Source organism: Pelecanus crispus, chromosome 7, assembly GCF_030463565.1.
Source record: "Pelecanus crispus isolate bPelCri1 chromosome 7, bPelCri1.pri, whole genome shotgun sequence".
Lineage (NCBI taxonomy): Eukaryota > Metazoa > Chordata > Aves > Pelecaniformes > Pelecanidae > Pelecanus > Pelecanus crispus.
The window spans coordinates 715,541-735,526 of NC_134649.1; the positions used below are offsets into that span (position 1 = coordinate 715,541).

Here is a 19,986-nt window from a genome sequence, read left to right on the forward strand (position 1 = left end):
CTCCTCTGTCCTCATCCACCATCCCCCGCACGCCTCTGGGGACCCTCTCTGCACCCCCCCTTGTGCAGCCCCCTCCCCAGCCAGTCTGGGGGCTCCCTGCTCCCCCTCTGGGCTGGTGATTATAGAATCATAGAATAGAATCATAGAATCGTTGAGGTTGGAAAAGCCCTTTAAGATCAACCCATTAACCTACACTGCCAAGTCCACTCTAAGCCAATCAAGGGCAGACCAGACTGAACCATGTCCCCAAGTGCCACCTCTGCCCGTTTTTTGAACACTTCCAGGAATGGGGACTCCCCCACCTCTCTGGGCAGCCTGTTCCAATGCTTGACCACCCTTTCCGTAAAGAAATTTTCCTAATTTCCAGCCTAAACCTCCCCTGGCGCAGCTTGAGCCCATTCCCTCTCATCCTATCGCTAACTACATGGGAGCAGAGCCCGACCCCCCTCCCTGCCCCCTCCTGCCAGGAGCTGCAGAGCGATGAGGTCTCCCCTCAGCCTCCTCTTCTCCAGGCTGAACACCCCCAGCTCCCTCAGCCGCTCCCCACCAGCCCTGTGCTCCAGACCCTGCCCCAGCTCCGCTGCCCTTCTCTGGACACGCTCCAGCACCCCAATGTCCTTCTTGTGCTGAGGGGCCCAAAACTGGACACAGCATTCCAGGTGCGGCCTCACCTAATTGCTGATTATTTGCCACTTGTGCATCTGTCTTTTCACCCCTTGGTTTATCTTTCAGTGAAACGATCATGTTTTTGCACCAAATCTTTTACCAAGGCCTGAAGGCAAGGATATCCAGCTGGCCGACGCTCGTGCTGGGTGAGTGCGTGTTCCCTTCCCGCTCGCTGGTAGAGCCGGGCCCGCGCTTCTCCTCCCAGTGCAACTTCACGGGAGTTTTGCTAACTGCCGGTGGCAGCGAAACGCATCGCACAGCACGCCACCCGTTCACGTCGGGCACGGAGGCGAGGACGTGAGCAAGAAAATGGAGAAACCCAGTTCCTGCATTCCTGGTTCTGCCGGGCAGTGGAAGGGGTGGGCTGGACCGTGCACGGGAGGGCTGCTGCTGAAGAGCATTGCTGTGTCCGATGAGACCCTCAGCTGGCTCTACAGGGGGTCTTTAAACCCAAACTGGGCAGACCTGGGGCTTGCACAAGCAGCACAAGGCCCCGGGGGGGTGCCCTGGGTGGGACCGGGGGGCAAGGAGGGTCGTGAGCTGGGGGGGCTGTGCTGGGACCCCAGGGCACGGGCTGGAGCAGCACACCCACCTCCCCACCGCCCCTCTGCTCGCAGCCGACTTGTTCGACATCCTGCTGCCCATGCTGAACATCTACCAGGAGTTCGTGAGGAACCACCAGTACAGCCTGCAGATCCTGGCGCACTGCAAGCAGAACCGGGACTTTGACAAGCTGCTGAAGCACTACGAGGCCAAGCCCGACTGCGAGGAGAGGACCCTGGAGACCTTCCTGACCTACCCCATGTTCCAGGTGACCGCTGGCACCGGGATCGGCCCCAGGGATGCCACCACAGCGCTGGCGGTGCGGGACGGGCTGGGCGGTGCAAACCCCAGCCCCACAGCAGGCATGGGGTGGGGGGGAGGCAAAGCCCGGGCGAAGGCGGCCTGGGGCTGGACACTGCGTGGTCCCAGGCTGCTCCTGGGGCATGCTCAGGCCATTGCTGGGCTCGTCGGGGCTGCGGGAGGGCTCTGGGTGAAGCTGCTGGCTCCCCGGCTACCCCGTGCTGCTGGGACGTGGATGGGGCACAGCAGAGTCCTGGGCAAACCCCCCCGCCGTTCCCCCTCTTCATTAAGCTTAACACGAAGAGCTTTGAAGCTTTCATAACCTCCCAGATCGGGGGGTCTGAGGCACGGTGTCCTCGGCCACGGCAGCTCCAGGAGCAGCACCGGGTGGGCACCCACAGCCCCTCCGTGCCCCCTCCAGCCCGCCCGGTCCCCGCACTGCGCTGCGGCTGATTCCTGCTCTGGTCTGTTGTGCCGCAGATCCCCAGGTACATCCTGACGCTGCACGAGCTGCTGGCTCACACCCCGCACGAGCACGTGGAGAGGAACAGCCTGGATTATGCCAAGTCCAAGCTGGAAGAGCTGTCCAGGTCAGACCCACCGCTGCCCGTCCCGGCGGCCGGGGCTGCGGGACCGGGGGCAGCCCTCGCACCCAGGTGGTTTCGGCTGGCGGAGGGGCTCTTGGCCGGGCTGCTGGCGCGGTGCGCTGCCCTTCTGCCGCGCAGGGAGAGGGGCTGGGGCGGGCAGACCCTGACCCACAGGGTTTGGAGAGGGCGCAGTGCCAGCGGGACGGGGCTGGCCTGGGTGTACAGCACCCGCGGGGTGCAGCCGCTGGAGATGGTGACGGAGGGGCTGTGCTGTCCCGCTGGGGTGGGATGCAGTGGAATTTCAGTCCCCGGGTCGCTCGGAGCCCCTTGGCCGTCCCTGACAAGGCTGAAGCCCCTCGTGAGCCGTTGGCGCAGGGCGATCTGCCTGCTCGTGCTCGCCCAGGTGAGCTCGCCCAGGTGCCTCCGGCTGCCCGTGCGCCCTGCCTGCCGCTCGGGCGCGGGCAGCAAGCAAAGCCCTGCGCCAAGGGTGCCCCGCGCTGCTTTAGCCAGGACCTGCCCTCCCATCGCCCTCGTCCTCTGCGTTTCAAAGGCTGAGACGTTCCAGTGCCCTCTCCTGCCCTCCTGTGCAAATCCCCAAATCCCTTCCTGGGGCCGGCGGGATGGGAGCCCGGCTGCTTCTGGCCGGGGGCTGCGTTTTCCAGGGCTTCTGAACGATGAAACATGAGTTTTGGGGGGCTGGGACGGCTCTGGCTCTGTCCTCTCCCTGGTGTGGCTGTGCTGCTGGGTGCTGGCGGGGCTGCCCTGCGGGAAGGGACCGAGCACTTCCGAGGTCTCCACAGCGAGCACCCGGGAATCGGCCGCGATTCCCCGTTTCCCATCCTCTGCCTCCGGAGGCCACGGACTGAAGCGTTCTGTGTGTCCTGTGCCAGCGTATTGCGACGGCACCAAACCCACCGGTGCTCCTCAGTCCCGAGGTGATCCGTAAAGAGTTTCCATCCCTTTTCCCACTCCTCAGGGAGCAGGGATGTCGGAGGGGGCTGGTGATGGGGTGGATCTGTCCGTCACTAAATCCGAGTTTTGTGATTTCCGAGTAAGAAGCGCTCGTGTTCCAATATTTGCAAATCTGGAGGTACAGTCCAAGGCTGATGTGTAGGTTACCTCCTGAGCTCCCGGCTCTGTATAGATACAGATGACTGCTGTAATTCCCTTGATAATCCTTTGGTTTTGGTCTTACCTAGTGCAGTCTGTTAAAAGGGATCTGCTGGGAAAAGTGCAAATCTCATCCGAGCTCCAATTTTCTCTTCTCCCTCCTTCAGGATAATGCATGATGAAGTGAGTGAGACCGAAAATATTCGAAAAAACCTGGCGATAGAGAGGATGATTATTGAAGGGTGTGAAATTCTGCTGGACACCAGCCAGACATTTGTAAGACAAGGTACCGTGTTCGTGTCGACTCCTCTCCCCTCCACTGTTAACGCAAAGCCCTGCAGCCCCCGTCCCCCCCGGCGCCGCGTCCCTCGGCAGCGCGGTCTGGTGAGCTGCGACATTTAAAATACAGCCCCTTTCTGAATTTCCTCTGCTCCAAAGCACCTCACTTTCAGACGGTCTCGGCACTGCATTTCATTGCATCGTGGAGCCGAATGCGCGTTTTAGCCATTACTGATTTCCTACCAGCAGAGAAGGAGTGGGACGCATCCCGACCTCCTGGGCACACTCGGTCCCGGAGGAGCACCCATGTGCTGTGGGTGCAAGGCTGGGTCGGGGGCCGTGGATGGTGCTCGCCAGTCTCTGGGCCCCGATAACCCGCACAGCCGGTGGCTCACGGGGCCGGTCCCGGTCCCAGCTTTGGCGCCTGGGGACGCGCTTGCCGCTGCCCCGCTCCGGGCACGCAGCGATGCCCCGCTCCCAGGGACTGCGCCCTCAAAGCTGCCCCCGATGCCGATGCCAGGGACGGGTCTGTCCCCTCCGCAGGCTCCCTCATCCAAGTGCCGATGTCGGAGAAAGGGAAGATCACGCGGGGGCGGCTGGGCTCCCTCTCGCTGAAGAAGGAAGGCGAGCGGCAGTGCTTCCTCTTCTCCAAGCACTTGATCATCTGCACCAGGGGCTCCGGCGGCAAGCTGCATCTCACCAAGGTGCGGAGGGCGGCGGGGGCTCGGCGGCCCCCGGCGAAGGGTCCGGCAGCTGCCGGGCTTGGAGCTGGTGCCGCTCCCCGGGGTGCCGGGGCAGGGGCTCGTGCGCGGGGAGGGGGCAGAGGCTGCTGCGGCCCGAGCTGGCCGGGCTCTTTTGGTGACACCGAGGGTCCGGGGACCACCTTGCCCTGCCCTGGCTGCACCGCCTGGGGTGCCGGGCTGGGAGCAGGCGGGCGGGCAGATTTATTTCATGTGCCCCAGACGCCTTGTCGGTGATGTGCGGAGCTCTGAGTCACGGGCAAAGATGACAAACTGCAAGTTCTCGATAAAAGAAGTTATCCTGATTTGCAGCAGAAACCTTGACAATCTCTACAGTGAGAAAGTGAAATTATAGCCTGGGTTTGTACATAACGCTCACAGTCTCCTCCAGTCCGCTCCCAAGACTCGCGCTTTTGTTGGTGGAAGTTTTGCAGTTAATTGAGCAAGAATCTTACAGATATTGCTCATTACTGGTATTAAATTATCAGCTTGAAAAATTACAGTCCGTGGCAAAGAGTTGATAGTCACAGCAACAGACTTTTGGAAAATTTAATTTAAAGCTCATACTAAATAATTTATAAACAAATTAGGTGATCGGTTATACAAGGAAAACTGCCATATCCCAGCAGCCGGTAACTGCTTTTTTCCCAGTGAAAGCAGACGCTGCGCTGGCCGCGGGCTGCGTGCAGCCGTGCCGAAACCCTCAGCAGCGTCGCCCCGGCCCCAGGGCGGTGGGCTGCGACGCGGGGTGGGGGGGCTGGGGCAGCCCCCAGCCCCCCGGGGGGGGGATCCTGCCGCTGAGCCCCGACTCTGCCCCTGCAGAACGGCGTGATCTCCCTCATCGACTGCACGCTGGTAGAGGAGCAGGAGAGCACCGACGAGGACGGTAGGACCCCCGCCCCACCCGCAGCCCCGTGCCGTGCCCAGGGCCCTGCTCAGCCCCCACCCATGGGTGCGGGGTGGGGGAGGTGGCTTACGTGTGTCCCAGCGGGCTCTGAGCAGACCGGGGCATCTCAAAAAGCAAAGTCGTGGCTACTCCAGGACCCTCTTTGCTGGGGTCGCCGGCAGCACCAGCACAGCAGACCGTCTCCCGCTGCGCACTGCAGGCAGTTTTGGGTTTTGCAGCGTGGTTTCGCCATTGCAGGGTGGGCAGAGCCGCAGCCAGGGGGGCCGGGGAGGTGCCGGGGCTGCGGGTCCCGCTGGAGGCTGCGCTTGACGCCAGAGCCTTGGCACGAGGTTGCTGCCAGCCCCGGCAATGCTGTCCCCCTGTTCCGTGGCTGGGGACGGATGGCAGCGTGGTCAGCAGCGCCGGCGTCCCTGGACATCGCTGCCATGCGTCCGTACCGTGTAAAACCAACTGCAGCAGAGTTGGAGCAAATTCAGATGCTGAATAGATTCAAGGAAGTCATGATCTACTGGCTGGATTTAATTAAGTAAATTATTTACTGTGAAGCAAACAGATGCACATTTATGCAAATCTGACCTTCCCGAGGCAGGCGGCGAGCGTCACAGCACAGTGCTAGCAAGTGGAAAAAGGCAAAGATGCTGGACGTCCTCAGCCGTGCCTGCTTAAGTGCAGACTTGTGAAGAAGCGCGGGCTCCTTTCTCTTGTCCTCATTACGAGTTTTCTAACACATGCCGGGGCACTGGGTTCTCCCCTGGCACACGGTGCCGGAGCCCCGGCAGCGAGGCCGTGCTGCGCTCGTGGCGTGCAGACTTTGCAAACACGGAGCCTTTGCCCAGCAAACTTGTCGCGTCCTCACCGCAGAGAACCTGAAAAATGCAACAAACTCCTTAAAACCTTAATAAAACCTATGCTGGGGGAGAGGGGTGGGGAAATCTTTCCACAATCACTGTGTGCGTGGTTTTTCTATCCCAAAGCAAAAGCATCGGGGCAAGACATCGACCATCTTGACTTCAAAATCGTGGTGGAGCCGAAAGATTCCTCGTCTTTTACGGTTATCCTTGTGGCCTCGTCCAGGCAGGAGAAGGCTGCCTGGACCAGCGACATCAGCCAGGTAGGAGGGAGCCGGCAGGGAGGAGGGGTCGGGGCACAGAGACCCCAGGGACAAGCAGCCCCCGCGATTCCTGCTCCCGTGCAGGCTGCGGCAGCGGCTTTGGGCACCCAGAGTTACGAACGCTCGGCGTTCGCTGCGCGGCCACAGTTCTGCTGCCTGCCCTCGGGCTGGGGCTGCGGTGGTAGCGCCCGGCCGCGTGCGCACCCTGGGTGCTTTCCTGGTGCTGTCGGGGTGCTCGGGACCGGCCGTGGGCTGAGCTCTTGCTGCGGCGGGCTGGTACGAGCACGGGTGGACCACCAAGGACCACCAAGCCTTGGGCACCCAGGGAGAGCGGTTCCATGCAGAGGGTGCCTTGGAGCTGGGGTGCACCGAGAGCCCGGCCATCGCTATAACCTTTCTGGTGTCTGGTAGCTCGACGAGGAGGAGGTGGAGGAGGAAGGTGACAAAGCTGCAGCAGGTGGGAGCAGGGTCTGTCTGTCCGTGCTCCGCCTGCACATGTAGATACATGGTTTGGATTCCTCCCCTCAGACACGTGGTAATGATTTACACCTGCTCTTCATTTATATAGATATAGATATATTGGTTATTAGGAAAAATTTCTCCATGGAAAGAGTGGCCAAGCATTGGAACGGGCTGCCCAGAGAGGTGGGGGAGTCCCCAGCCCTGGAGGGGTTCAAAAAGCGCGCAGAGGTGGCACTTGGGGACATGGTTCAGTGGGCATGGGGGTGTTGGGGTGATGGTTGGGCTGGTGATCTTAGAGATCCTTTCCAACCTTAGTGATTCCCAGTTTTCCTTTCATTAAGAAGTAATCCAGCCACCAAGCCAGGAAACATGAAATTAATTATTCCTCTCCCCTTAATTGGTTTAGTGGTGGACTTGGTAATGTTAGGTTAATGGTTGGACTGGATGATCTTAAAGGTCTTTTCCAACCTACACGATTCGATGATTCTGTGACTTGCTTGGTACAAATGACTTCGAATCTATTTTTTCCCAGGTGGGGGGAAGAGAAAAAGTTCCTGCTCCAATAGGGCTCACCTCCTGGCCACCTCTGTTGCACCACGTCCTTGCTCGCGTGCCCTTGCCGAGCATCGGTCCCGGAGCAGAGCTGTGGGCAGGAGCTGGGGCCCGGCCCCGTGCAGGGAGGTGGCAGCTCCTGGGCCCACTCTGCGGGGGCCGGGGCCGGTCCTGCCTGCGTGGGGGTCTCCAGCCCGCGCTCCTGCCCAGCGAAGCCCTCCGTGAGCCGGCAGCGAAGGGACCGGTGCTGCTCTGCTGCTTGCTGGCTCTCCCTCCGAGAGCATCCAGCAGCGCAGGCTGGGAGGGGAGTTTATAATTACAGCAGTACGGGGTGAGAGGGGCTTTGTAGCAACTCTGTCGGGGCTCAGCCCCGTCCAGCGGCTCAGCACCACGCAGCCATCGCTCGCTGCCCCTGCCCCATGGGATGGGGAGAGAATCGGAGGAGTGAGAGCAAGAAACACTCCTGGGCTGAGATAAGAACAGTTTAATAATGGAAATAAAGTAAAATAGTAATGATAATAATAACAATATAATAATAATAATAATAATACGCAAAGCAAGTGATGCACAATGCAATTGCTCACCACCCGCCGACCGATGCCCAGCCAGTTCCCAGCAGCGATCGCTGCTCCCTGGCCAACCCCCCCAGTTTCCATACTGCCCATGACGCCGTACGGGATGGAACAGCCCTTGGGGCAGTTGGGGTCAGTGTCCTGGCTGTGCCCCCTCCCAGCTCCTTGTGCCCCTGGCAGAGCAGGGGAAGCTGAAAAGCCCTTGCCTGGTGTCAGCACTGCTCAGCACCAACTACACCATCCGTGTGTTATCACATTATTCTCATCCTAAATCCAAACCACAGCACTGTGCCAGTTCCTAGGGAGAAAATTAACTCTGTCCCAGCCGAAACCAGGACACTCTCGCAATGCTTTTGTCTCTGCCAGCATGCCCTTCGCCTGTGCCAGGTCCGTACTGGGAGAGCTGGGGAGCTGCTCTGGGTGATGCTTCCCCCAGCACAGGGATGCAGGAGCGTGATCACGAAGCTCCTATTTTCAGGCAGAAGCTCTTGCCCTTCCCAGCTGTGCACTCCCAGCCGTGGTCTCCCGTCACACATGGCAGATGCGGCTGGCAAGGACGTGTCTTGTCTGGATGAGGCCAAGCTCGGGCTCTCCGGTGTCACGGCCAAGCCTGGCGGGCAGCGGGGCCGGCTTCGCCGCCGCTGCCTTCTCCCACCTCCCACCCGTGTCTCTTCCAGTGTGTGGACAACATCCGCTGCAATGGCCTCATGATGAACGCCTTCGAGGAGAACTCCAAGGTCACCGTCCCCCAGATGATCAAGTGAGTGCTGTCGCGGCCGGGCACTGCGGAGAGCACCGGGCTCTGCCCGGCCCCGTGGCACAGCTCCTGCGGCAGCCAAACGCTGCCGAAATTCCCGGCAGCCCAGCGGCTTTCCCATGGGCTCAGGCACTTGGCTGTGCTGCTCCCAGCGCGGTGATTAGGAGCGCTAATTAGCTGGGAGAGGAGATTTGTGTGGGACTGTGCTCGGGGAGGTGGGAAGGTTGAAGGGGAGAGCTCAGAGAAAAAATAATAATAGAAAAGGGGTGGGGGGGTGAAACCCCCGGAGGAGAGGGGTGCAGAGGGCTGCAGGCTCTGGGCGTGCTGTCACGCATGGGGAGGGGTCTTGGTTCGGGGGTGTCCCCCAGGGACAGGCTGTCGTTTCATGGTCTTTTGCACAAACCTCTGCCTGTTGAGCACCGGGCAATGTTTCCACCCGTTCTGGCGTGTGGATTTCCTAGCTTTCCCCTGGGGGTATTCCTGCCTGCGTTTTACGCAGGGACGCCCCGTACCAACGAGATTCCTTCGCTGCTGAGGAGCTGTTCCACTTTCTGTGGTCCCCACACATCTCGGGGGGAAGCTGCTTGCGTGAAGCAGCTCTTGGTTTCGTTCCAGGCTGGAACCACAGATATCTTGTTTCTCTGCAGGTCTGATGCCAGCTTGTATTGTGATGATGTTGACATTAGGTTCAGTAAAACGATGAATTCCTGCAAGGTCCTGCAGATCCGCTATGCAAGCGTGGAGCGGCTCCTGGAGAGGCTGACGGACCTGCGGTTCCTGAGCATTGACTTTCTGAACACGTTCCTGCATTCGTACCGCGTCTTCACCACCGCCCTGGTCGTCCTCGACAAGCTCATCACGATCTACAAGAAGCCGATCAGTGCCATCCCTGCACGGTGAGGCTGCACGCGGCATCGCTGCGGTGCCCGTGCCGGTGACCTGTCCTGCCCCTAAAGGACCAGAAGAGTTTATGGGGGGCTGCGGCATCGCTCCTCATCCCCTCTTCTGTCCCGAGTCAGCCCTCTGCTCCCCGGACCTGCCTGGCCCCGCTGCCACCCCAGGGCTGTTCCACCTGGTCCCCATGAACTGTGGTGCCCACAAATCGGGGAAGCCGATAAACCCGAGCTCTGCGGGTGTCCCCACTCCGGGGAGGGCGGAGCGGTGGGAGCGGGCTGGCAGGGGCTCGTGCTGGCTCTGCTGGGTCCAGGGGGATGCCCCGGAGACCCAGCGCTGCCGGAGCTGCCGGTGGGGATCTCCACGACCTCTCAGGCAGAGTAGGTGTGAGTTCAGCCTTTCCCTGTCTCTCCGCCAAGGTCCCTGGAGCTCCTGTTTGCAAACAGCCAGAACAACAAGCTGCTGTACGGCGAGCCTCCCAAGTCCCCCAGAGCCAACCGCAAGTTCTCCTCGCCTCCTCCCCTCTCCATCACCAAGTCCTCGTCCCCCAGTCGGCGGAGGAAGCTCTCCCTCAACATCCCCATCATCACCGGAGGGAAGGCGCTGGACCTGGCTGCTCTGAGCTGCTCCTCCAACGGCTATGCAAGCATGTACTCCTCCATGGCTCCCTTCAGTAAGACCACCCTGGACATAAACAAACTGTACGTGTCCAGTAACTATCCCAATAAAATCCCTGACGAAGGAGAGGCAGCCTCAGAAAAGCAAGAGGAGTCGCTGCCGAGCAAGCAGAGTAAGTTGCTGCGGGTTTGCATGCGGGTGGGCATCCAGCCCAGGCAGCCGGCAGGGAGGGGGCCGGTTTTGGTGGGTGCTCTGCGGGGGGCACGGGGACATGTGCGGGGGATCGGGCACACCGTGCCTGGGGGCTTTGCAGCAGCCCAGCCCTGGGCTGTGTGCTGGTGAGGGGTGGGCGCAGGGAGCCCCTGCCCCACGAGCAGGCACGCAGCGGCCCCCCATGCGCTGGGGAGACCAGTGGCAGTCATGGTGGTGGTGGCAGTGGTGGTGGTGGTGGTGGCGGTGGTGGTGGCGGTGGCGGTGGTGCTCCCGGCGATGCCGCGACTCGTGAGATGTGGCCTCCAGGAGGCTCAGCAGCAGGGTATTGGGGGAAGAGAGCCGGAGCCAGGTGAGTGAAACACTGCACAGACCACGGGTCATCGCCCCGTTGAGCATCCCTCTGCCCCCCGCGCTGGCGTGCCGCTTTGAGCCGCGGCCATAGCCCCGCGGGAGCTGTTCGGCAGTGGAGACCCCAGGGACGCTCCGACTTCAGCACTCGCCACGGCGTTTGGGGCTGCAGGCTGAGCTGCACTCGCCAGCCGCAGCGCAGGGACCAGCGCAGCGCTCGCGCTGCCCCGTCCGCACCGGGACCGCACTCGGCGCCCCGAGCTGGGACCCGCCGGCGGTGGGGCGGCTGCCTGGGGCCGGACCCCTGTGCCAGCAAGGCTGCGTGCACGACTCCGGCAGCGCTGGCCGTTTCCCTGTCTTTAAGGAAAACAGGAACAGGCTGCAGCCTCCCTCTTTGCACCTCGCCGTTATCCTCTCCCTCGCTGCGGGCTGTGTGGGCACCGTCTGCGCGCCGGTGCCCAAGCAGGGGCTCTGAGAGGGGCGAAGCCGGTCTGTGGGGTGGCCGTAGGGGAGGGCAGAGGCCAGCCCAGCTCCCCCCGCAGCCCTTCGCTGGGTGATTTCCCAGGAGGGAGGTACCGCATCCCACCCCATCGCCGTGCATGGGGCGCACGGGCTGGAGCTCGCCCGCGGTCCGGCTCACCGTCGCCGGCCCCAGGCAGCGCCTTCGAGCTGGCAATGCGTGCACCATGCACAGCACGGAGAGCTCCTGCCTCCTGTGGGTTGTGTGCAATCTGAGCGCTAAGTTGTAGTAACAAAACAAAAAAAAAAACACCCAAAAAACCCTCCACCACCCAAAAAAACCCTCTACCCCCCAAAAAAACCCCTCACCCCCAAAAAAAAACCACCCCAAAAAAACCCAAAGTAATTGCGGGATTCTGCACCTTTCCTGTACCTGGTTGCTGTGTGCCCAGCTGGAACGATTCAAACTTTAGGAAAATCTGGAAGAGCTAAAATGCGGCTGCAACACGCACGTGCCCAGCGGTGATGGTAACTGGGTTCCCTGTTCTTCCCAGGCTCAGACGTGTCTGTCAGGGAAGAGTCGGACACGGATCCCAACCAGAGCGATGAAGCAGAAGCCGAAACTTCCCCAACAAAATCTCCGACGACTCCTAAGTCCATCAAGTGCAAAAATTCATCAGGTAACAAGTGAGCCAAGACCTGTCCCGCTCAGGGGTCGCTCCGGGCTGCGCGCTGCCCTTGAACCTGGCCATGCAGAGCTGCTAAAGGTGCCGGTGTACAGCTGAAGCAGATGTGAGGAGGGGCAGGACTTTACCCTTTGTTTCCCTGCAAGGGGACAGGGAAATGCCTAACGCTCTGGCCAGCATTGCTGACCTGGTCTGCACGTCTTACCGGGTCTTCTCACCCCTTTCCTCTCCTCCGGGGCTGGTCTGGTGTTAAGAGCGAGTTACGCTGCTCGAGACGTGAGCCTGGACTGCCACCAAGCATCGATTTATCCGCTCGGTCTCCCCTGTAGCTGTATTAACACTGTGTAGCATCCTGTTGGCTTAATTCCTGCTAAAGCGGTGCTGCATAAATTCTTACGGTGTGCTGGCATCCAAACCCACCCATCTCCTTTGCCCCAGCCCTGGCAGGGTGCAAGCCGGTTCTCCGTGGGGAGCAGCCCCGCGCCGGCTGCACCCACCACCTCCACGAGCCCCGCTCCCGGCGTGCCCCGACCCGGGGGGGCTGCCCGTGTGCCGGGGGGGCTGGCGAGGGGGGCCAGGGCTGCCGGAGGGGACCTGGCTGGGGCTGCGGCGGCGGCCAGACTGGTGTTGGTTTTCTTCTCCCCCCAGATTTCTCGTTGTTTTCTTACAACAACGGCATGGTCATGACGTCCTGCCGGGAGCTCGACAGCACCCGCAGCGCCCTGTCCGCCGCCTCTGCGTTCGCCATCGCCACGGCGGGAGCCAACGAGGGGACTCCCACCAAGGAGAAGTACCGCAGGATGTCCCTCGCCAGCGCAGGTACCTTGCCCCGGGCTGCCGAGAGAGCGGGCATGCCTCACGGTGCCCGTTTCCACCGTGCTCGGCTGGGTTGCCCTCCAGGAGCACCCTGGCTGGGAGGCAGACCCCGCCGGGGGTGCCCGGAGCACCCGCAGCCCCGCGCCCGCCCGCTCCGGGCTGTGGTCCCCGGGTGCCTGGGCACGGGGGCTGCCCGAGGAACGTGCAGCTTGCAGGCAGCGGAACCCTTCGCGCCCGCGGCCGAGCACCCTGCTGCCTTGTAGCACGGAGCCTCCCCGGCGCTTGCGTTCAAGAGGCAGCTTAGGCTGCTTGGGAAGATGGGGCTGCTCCTTCCGGCAGTCCTGAAAATATCCGTAAGCGATTCCCGACGGAGCTGTAGCTGTGCTAAGGGGTCGCTGGCAGTTTCAGGCTTTCCGACGGACCAGCGGAACGGAGACAAGGAGTTCGTGATCCGGAGAGCGGCCACCAACAGGGTCCTCAACGTGCTGCGGCACTGGGTCTCCAAGCACTCGCAGGTGGGTGCCGCGGGGGCCCTCCTTGCCCACCGGCGTGAATTCGGCCACGTGCCAGGCAGCTCAGCCAGGCTCCAGCTGGAGAGACAATTTGGCACTTCTAATTAAGCAAATGAGTGGACACGGGGAGGAGATGAACACTGCGAAGCAGGGGAGCTGGGAGCCCCTGGCACGGAGCGGGGGGGCCGGGCGTGGGTCGCAGTGTTTGCATATTCGGTGTGCAAAGCGGGGGTCCATGGTCAGCCCCGCAGCTGGGCTCGGCGGAAGTGGAATAGCTGGGCTTGATTCCTGTTAGGGGTTTCAGGCTGGGGTCAGGGTTAGGACACTGGCTGGCTTTCATAGAATCAAAGAATCATAGAATCGTTGAGGTTGGAAAAGCCCTTTCAGATCATCCAGTCCAACCATTAACCTACACTACCAAGTCCACACTAAGCCAATTAAGGGGAGAGGAATAATTTCATGTTTCCTGGCTTGGTGCCTGGATTATTTCTTAATGAAAGGAAAAACTAGGAATCTTTAAGGTTGGAAAGGATCTCTAAGATCATCAGCCCAACCATCACCCCAACACCCCCATGCCCACTAAACCATGTCCCCCAGTGCCACCTCTGCCCATTTTTTGAACCCCTCCAGGGCTGGGGACTCCCCCACCTCTCTGGGCAGCCTGTTCCAGTGCTTGACCACTCTTTCCATGAAGAAATTTTTCCTAATATCGAATGTAAACCTCCCCTGATGCAGCTTGAGGCCATTTCCTCTCGTCCTATCGCTGGTTCCTTGGGAGAAGAGCCCAACACCCCCCTCACTACAACCTCCTTTCCTCCTTTCCTTGCTCTCCCTGTCCCTCTTGGCCACTGGTTGTTGGGGGCACTGGGAGCGGTGCCGCACTGGTTGGCACTGGGAAGCCCCCGTGCCTCTCCCAGGCCGGGTGACGCCAATGCAACGGTACGAAATGAGCCCGGTGCCTTCCTGGCCGGTTCCCGTTTGCTGGGCACCGCGGGCTGGCATTTGGCAGGGGCGAGGCAGCCTCTGCCCTCGGCCGAGCAGCCGCCCGCGCTGGCACCGCAGGGCCGTCGGTCTTGGCCGGGCTGGAACGGGCAGGGAGCGTAGCTGCTGGGAGCTGGCGTTGCTCACATTATAGCGCATTAAGGCTGTGACTGTGCCGGCTTTGGCAGGACTTTGAAACCAATGAGGAGCTGAAGTTCAGAGTGATCGGCTTTCTGGAGGAGGTTATTCACGATCCCGAGCTCCTGACCCAGGAGAGGAAAGCGGCCGCCAACATCATAAGGTGAAGGGCCGTGCCGGGGAGGTTGCTTGTCCTGGGCTTTTCCTGGACGCTGTGCCAGGTTCTCGGTGGCCGCTTTCCGCTCCCCCCGGCATGAACACAGGCGCGAGGTCTCCAGGTCAGGGCCTGGGGCTTGGGAGGTGCCGAGGAGGACAAAGAGGAGGAGGACGAAGAGGAGGAGGAGGAGGAGGAGGAGGAGGAGGAGGAGGAGGAGGAGGAGTAGGATCGGTGCTGGGCGCATCTGTCTCCCAGCACATCGGGACCTGATCAGGGGCCATGGGCAAGGTGTGACCCCCACCCTTGACCCTGCATGCGGGGCCAGCTGTGGCCTCGGGTTTTTTTTTCTCTTTGAAATGGGAAACGAGACTTAGAAGTGTCCTTAGGCACGCCAAGTGTTTAATCTGTGAAAAACCACAAAGTCGTGCTGCGGCCCCGTCAAGAGTCGTGCAGGTCTGATGCTTTCCCGGCTAAAGTAACGCTGTCTTTTCGTGCCGTAGGACCTTGACGCAGGAGGATCCAGGAGACAATCAGATAACGCTGGAGGAGGTCGTACAGATGGTAAATACCCTTTCCCTTCGTCGCTCGGGCTGGTAGCTCGGCGCCGTGGTAGGGGAACAGCTAAAGATCGCCGCGCTGCGGCGCACCCGGCTCAGCGGAGTGGTTCTCCAAGCCTGCTGTCCGGGCGTACGGCTACAAAGCAGGGAAAGATTTTCTGAGGATGGGGCCAGCTGTGAGCACAGCTGGAGCTGTTACAGGCAGAGGCAACACTAATCCAGCCCACCGGCTGTTTAGTCCTCCTGCACCATCAGCAGGACGGCTGGAGCGGGCATGAGACGTGCCTGCCTGCTGCTGCCAGCACCTGCCTGAGGGACGCAGGGAAGCCCCGTGGGTTTCCACCGTGTCCTGCGTGTCCCCAAACCTGCGCCGGTGCTGCTGTGCGCTGGTTCCAAGTGACGGGTGCTGGCGCAGCTGGCGTCAGCGCTGCTCCCCCGGGAGCGGAGCCCTGGGAACGTGCAATGGATTTAAAACCATCAGGGTGGCTGTAGTGCATTTGCCGCCTTCCTGCATTAAAAATAAACAAAGGTCTGCTCCAAGAAAAAACCAAGAGCCACTTTAAATTGGCCTGGTGCACCTGAAACAACAGTGGCTCCATCCCCTGGGTCCGCCAGCTGGCTTCTGGAGTGGCTGAGCCCTCGGGATTTTTTTTAAGCTTTTGTCTACAACCACAGGTGCTGGAAACTTCTTTTGAAGAAGAGAAGACAAACGAAACCACAGGGTTTCGGTCTGCCCCTCAATCTGAGCAGCTGAGCAGCACCCACCTGTGGTCAGAGGCACGGTGGGGACCCGAGGGAGCCCTGGGTTTTGGGGCGCACATTGGGGCGATGGGGTTGTGGCTTCCCCGTCCCCCTCGCGTGAGCTGGGGCTGTGTGCTGTGCCATGTGCTGGACCCTCAGCCGGGGTGTCCTCCGGGCTGCTCGGAGCCCACCGGTGCCACCGGTGCCACTTGCCCACCCAGAGTTTGCTGTCAGCAGCAGCCTGTGCTCTGGCAGGGTGTGCCCCCGCAGCCTGCACCCTCCCGCAGCCTGCACCCACCCGCAGCCTGCACCCACCCTCCCGCAGCCTGCACCCACCTGCAGCCTGCACCCACCTGCAGCCTGCACCCTCCTTCAGCCTGCACCCACCCTCCCGCAGCCTGCACCCACCCGCAGCCTGCACCCACCCGCAGCCTGCACCTACCCTCCCGCAGCCTGCACCCTCCTTCAGCCTGCACCCACCCTCCTTCAGCCTGCACCCACCCTCCCGCAGCCTGCACCCTCCCGCAGCCTGCACCCACCCACAGCCTGCACCCACCCACCCGCAGCCTCTCCATGGGCCCTTGAGCGGCCGCAGAGGAGGCCCAGGTGCTGTTTGCTCCCCGGGAGCCGCTTTCGTCACCCACTACCCGCTGGTCAGGAGGGCATTTTGCAACGGGCTCTTAACTGTGCTGGCCAGGACAGTTCCTGGGGCCGGCTCGCCCGTGGGTGCCCAGGGCCACTCTGCTTTTCCGAAACCCCTGCTTTGCAGAGGGTGGTGGAGGGAGGTGATGCCTCTTCTCTGGGTGAAGCAGCACCCCGGAGCAGGGGGCTCAGCTGGCCCACGGCATCGCCTGCACGGCCGGCACCCCCAGCCGCCCGCAGCGTGGTCCCTGCGCACCTCGGTCCCTGTGCACCGCTGGCTCTGGCCAGGGGACGCTGCAACGTGGCAGCTCGCGTCTGCGCGACATCCCTGAGCGAAGCAGGGACAGGACTGTGCCGTTTGCTGCTGGCACCCAGGCGGTGCTGGGGAGGGCAGCCAGGAGGGTCCTGTGGGAGCGACCGGCCGGACTGGAGGCAGCGCAGGGCGCCCGCACCCACCCTGCGCCTGCCGCCCCACGCACTCTGCGCTTTGCCCCTCGGCCCTCGCGCTCCGTCCCCAGAGCTGCCTGCAGTTCCCGATCGCGCTGCTCCGTCCCAGCACGCCGCCGGCCTGGCCCCTCTTTCCTGCGCACCCCCCTGTGCCGGGAGCTGCTCCGGCCCCTCTCCTGGGACCTGGACGGGAGAGACGCTGCTGCTCGTTTGCAGGAGAGGGGATGCTGTGGCAGGTTTTTAGACAGTTCCCCGCTGGGAGAGCCCTGAGTTCGGGCTGTGTTTGTGCTGAAGCGCAGCGAGGTCCGTGCACGCTCCATGCAGGTCTGGGGCCGGGGGGTCTCGCTGTCAGCCCGCGTGGCTCCGGGCGAGGGGCACCCCCGAGTCCCCCCGCGCCTGCAAGCGCTGCTCGACCCGAGCCAGGCAGCGGGGACGGGGGGCGGCCCCGTTCTCCTGCTTTTCTGGACACCGGATGGAAGAGCCGTCCCAAGCGGCAGCAGGGTCAGGCGCTGCCGACCCCGCGGGTGCTGGCGGAGCGGTGCTGGCGAGGCTGGCAGAGCTGCCGGGCGCAAGGCTGGGATCCCTTGCTGCTTTATTAATTAAACAGATGTAGAGCAAAAAGCCAGCGGTTGCAGAAGTCGGTGTGCGGGGATCTGTTCCACGGCCGACACCTAATTACTTAAATGGAGAAGATTAGTTAATTTTGTGTTTGTACATGTGCCGGGATGATAACGTAATTAACCCCGTCGGGTTCGCAGGGCTGTGTGAAGCTGGCGCTTCTCAGCGCTGGCGGGATGTGGGATGCGGTGCCCCTGGCCCGTCGGGCCGGTGCGGAACCACGCACGCCGGTGCCGGTGGGGAAAAGCCTTTGGCTTGGGACCCCCCGGCCCCGCTCGGGACCGGGGACACGGCCCGGCTCCCCTCTGCCGCGTGAGCTCTCTGGGGCTGCTTGCAGAGCAGAGTCGTTGCACTCAGTGGATTTCTTGGTATTGGAGGCGACTTCGGCTTTGATTTTATGCGCATGAAATGTAAAAAATCTTACGATGCTCTTAACCAAGGAGCCCTCGTCGTTGCCTTTGTCGCTCAGGCTGAGGGAGTCAAAGCAGAACCTTTTGAAAACCACTCAGCCCTGGAAATCGCAGAACAGCTGACGCTGCTGGATCACCTGGTCTTCAAGAAGATCCCGTATGAGTGAGTGATCCCCACGAGTGAGGAAAGCGTGTTCTGGTCGCCCAGGGCTCTGCGGCCGCCTGCTCCCCTGCAGCCAGCCTGGCCCGGGCTAAACGCAGAGGGTGCAAACCCTTCCCGGCTGCCGCCTGCTTTGCCCAGGCTGAGCCCAGATCTGAGGCCTGACCCTGTGGCTCTTCTGCTGGTGTCCCCGGGGTGGGCGGCCAGGGAGAGCCTCCCACGTCCATCGCACTCTCAAGTGCAACCATGCGGTCCCTTTCCGGCAGCGAGGGCCCCGGCAGCTCCGTCCCATGTGGGTGCAGCGGAGCTTGTAGGGCTTGGGTGTCCCAGAAAAACGGGAAATAAATGTTGATCCGGACCTTGTTGTTTGCAGAGAGTTCTTTGGGCAAGGTTGGATGAAGCTTGAGAAGAACGAAAGGACTCCTTACATCATGAAGAACACAAAACACTTTAATGACGTAAGTGCAGCCACGGCAGGGGACAGGGAGACGGGCAGAGGTGAGGCAGCCCTGGAAGTGTTCAAAAAATGGGTAGATGTGGCACTTGGGGACATGGTTTAGTCTGGTCTACCCTTGATTGGCTTAGAGTAGACTTGGTAGTGTAGGTTAATGGTTGGACTGGGTGATCTTAAAGGTCTTTTCCAACCTAAATGATTCTATGATATTCTACGTACGAGCTGTATCGGCCCCCAGCCGCTCTCCATGGACGCTACGTGCCTTGGGGACCCGTTGCAGGTGGAGCATCTCCTGGTGCAGTTGCTCCTGCTGGGGCTACTGCCATGAAGGGAAATCTTCTTAAAAATTGCTGCGAGGCTGGAGGGCGCGTAGCTGTTGTCCAAAGTCCTCCTGACGCGTGGGCTGGGCCCGGTGTCTCCCCAAAGGTCAGTAACTTGATAGCGTCGGAGATCCTGCGGAACGAGGAGATCAACGCGCGGGTGAGCGCCATCGAGAAGTGGGTGGCGGTGGCGGACATCTGCAGGTGCCTGCACAACTACAACGCGGTGCTGGAGATCACCTCCTCCCTCAACCGCAGTGCCATCTTCCGCCTGAAGAAAACCTGGCTCAAGGTCTCCAAGCAGGTAGGGGCGCGGGGCTGACCCTCTTCTGGGGAGGCAGGGGAGGCTTTGGTGGGCTACGCGGGATGGTGGTGGGATGACATGAGACACATGCATTGAAAAAATCAGAAAACGCGGTAAGGTTTTTCATGATGATCTTAGAGGTCCTTCCCAATCTTGATGATTCCTAGTTTTTACTTTCATTATAAATGATCCAGCCACCAAGCCAGGAGGCACAGGGTTGCTACTCTCCCCTTAATTGGTTTAGTGTGGACTTGGTAGTGTTAGGCTAATGGCTGGACTGGCTGATCTTAAATGTCTTTTCCAACCTAAATGATTCGATGATTCTATGATTCTAAGTCTTTCCCGGGAGGGAGGTGGTGCTCAAGCAAGACCCTGCCTTGCTGTCGGGTTTATTCATCCTGCGGGTCAGATACGCAGCTAAAGAAACCTTTCCTAAAGAGTCACTGTAGCTGTATGCACACACAGAGATGCTTCTTTAAACTGGTTTTCTGGGCTTCTCGGACCAATTATGCATGAGCAAAATGAATTCTTGTGTTGAGTTGCTTGGTACAGAAATAGCTTGTACCTGCACGGTGCGGAGCCTGACGGAATTCAGGGGCTGCCGAGCCAGAACGGCTGTGTGGGCTCCTCTGAATCTGAAACACCATCTTTTTTCTTGCATAAACCTGTAAATTAAAACAGGCACTGGTGAAGGCAAAGGTGGGAGGGAGGGGAAGGCAACAAGTGCATAGCCGGTCTTTATTACGTGTTGGAGGAACTTTGCTTTCGAGTGCTTGCTCAGCAGCTCTGGATGTCACCTGGGGCCAGGGCAGATTTTGTACCTGCAAAGGTGTCGAGCAGCTGGACGGGGGGGGGACGTGCCTCGGTGGCTGCCGCGGGCAGGGCGGGAGGGGAGCGACCCTGCCGCGGGGATGGGGGTTCCTTC

General features: G+C 61.1%; 1 protein-coding gene across 1 annotated transcript in view; it reads left to right on the forward strand.

Moving 5' to 3' along the window:
* Positions 1-19,986, forward strand: part of RASGRF1 (Ras protein specific guanine nucleotide releasing factor 1) — a 44,702-nt gene that overhangs the window by 19,786 nt on the left and 4,930 nt on the right. Inside the window, exons 6-23 of the mRNA XM_075714060.1 lie at positions 733-812; positions 1,284-1,477; positions 1,990-2,099; positions 3,374-3,492; positions 4,029-4,189; positions 5,048-5,111; positions 6,107-6,243; positions 8,507-8,589; positions 9,234-9,482; positions 9,900-10,270; positions 11,673-11,798; positions 12,453-12,623; positions 13,029-13,135; positions 14,302-14,414; positions 14,909-14,969; positions 17,883-17,986; positions 18,357-18,441; positions 18,864-19,061. Coding sequence (XP_075570175.1) covers positions 733-812; positions 1,284-1,477; positions 1,990-2,099; positions 3,374-3,492; positions 4,029-4,189; positions 5,048-5,111; positions 6,107-6,243; positions 8,507-8,589; positions 9,234-9,482; positions 9,900-10,270; positions 11,673-11,798; positions 12,453-12,623; positions 13,029-13,135; positions 14,302-14,414; positions 14,909-14,969; positions 17,883-17,986; positions 18,357-18,441; positions 18,864-19,061 — 2,533 coding nt within the window. The remainder of the gene's footprint in view (positions 1-732; positions 813-1,283; positions 1,478-1,989; positions 2,100-3,373; positions 3,493-4,028; positions 4,190-5,047; positions 5,112-6,106; positions 6,244-8,506; positions 8,590-9,233; positions 9,483-9,899; positions 10,271-11,672; positions 11,799-12,452; positions 12,624-13,028; positions 13,136-14,301; positions 14,415-14,908; positions 14,970-17,882; positions 17,987-18,356; positions 18,442-18,863; positions 19,062-19,986) is intronic.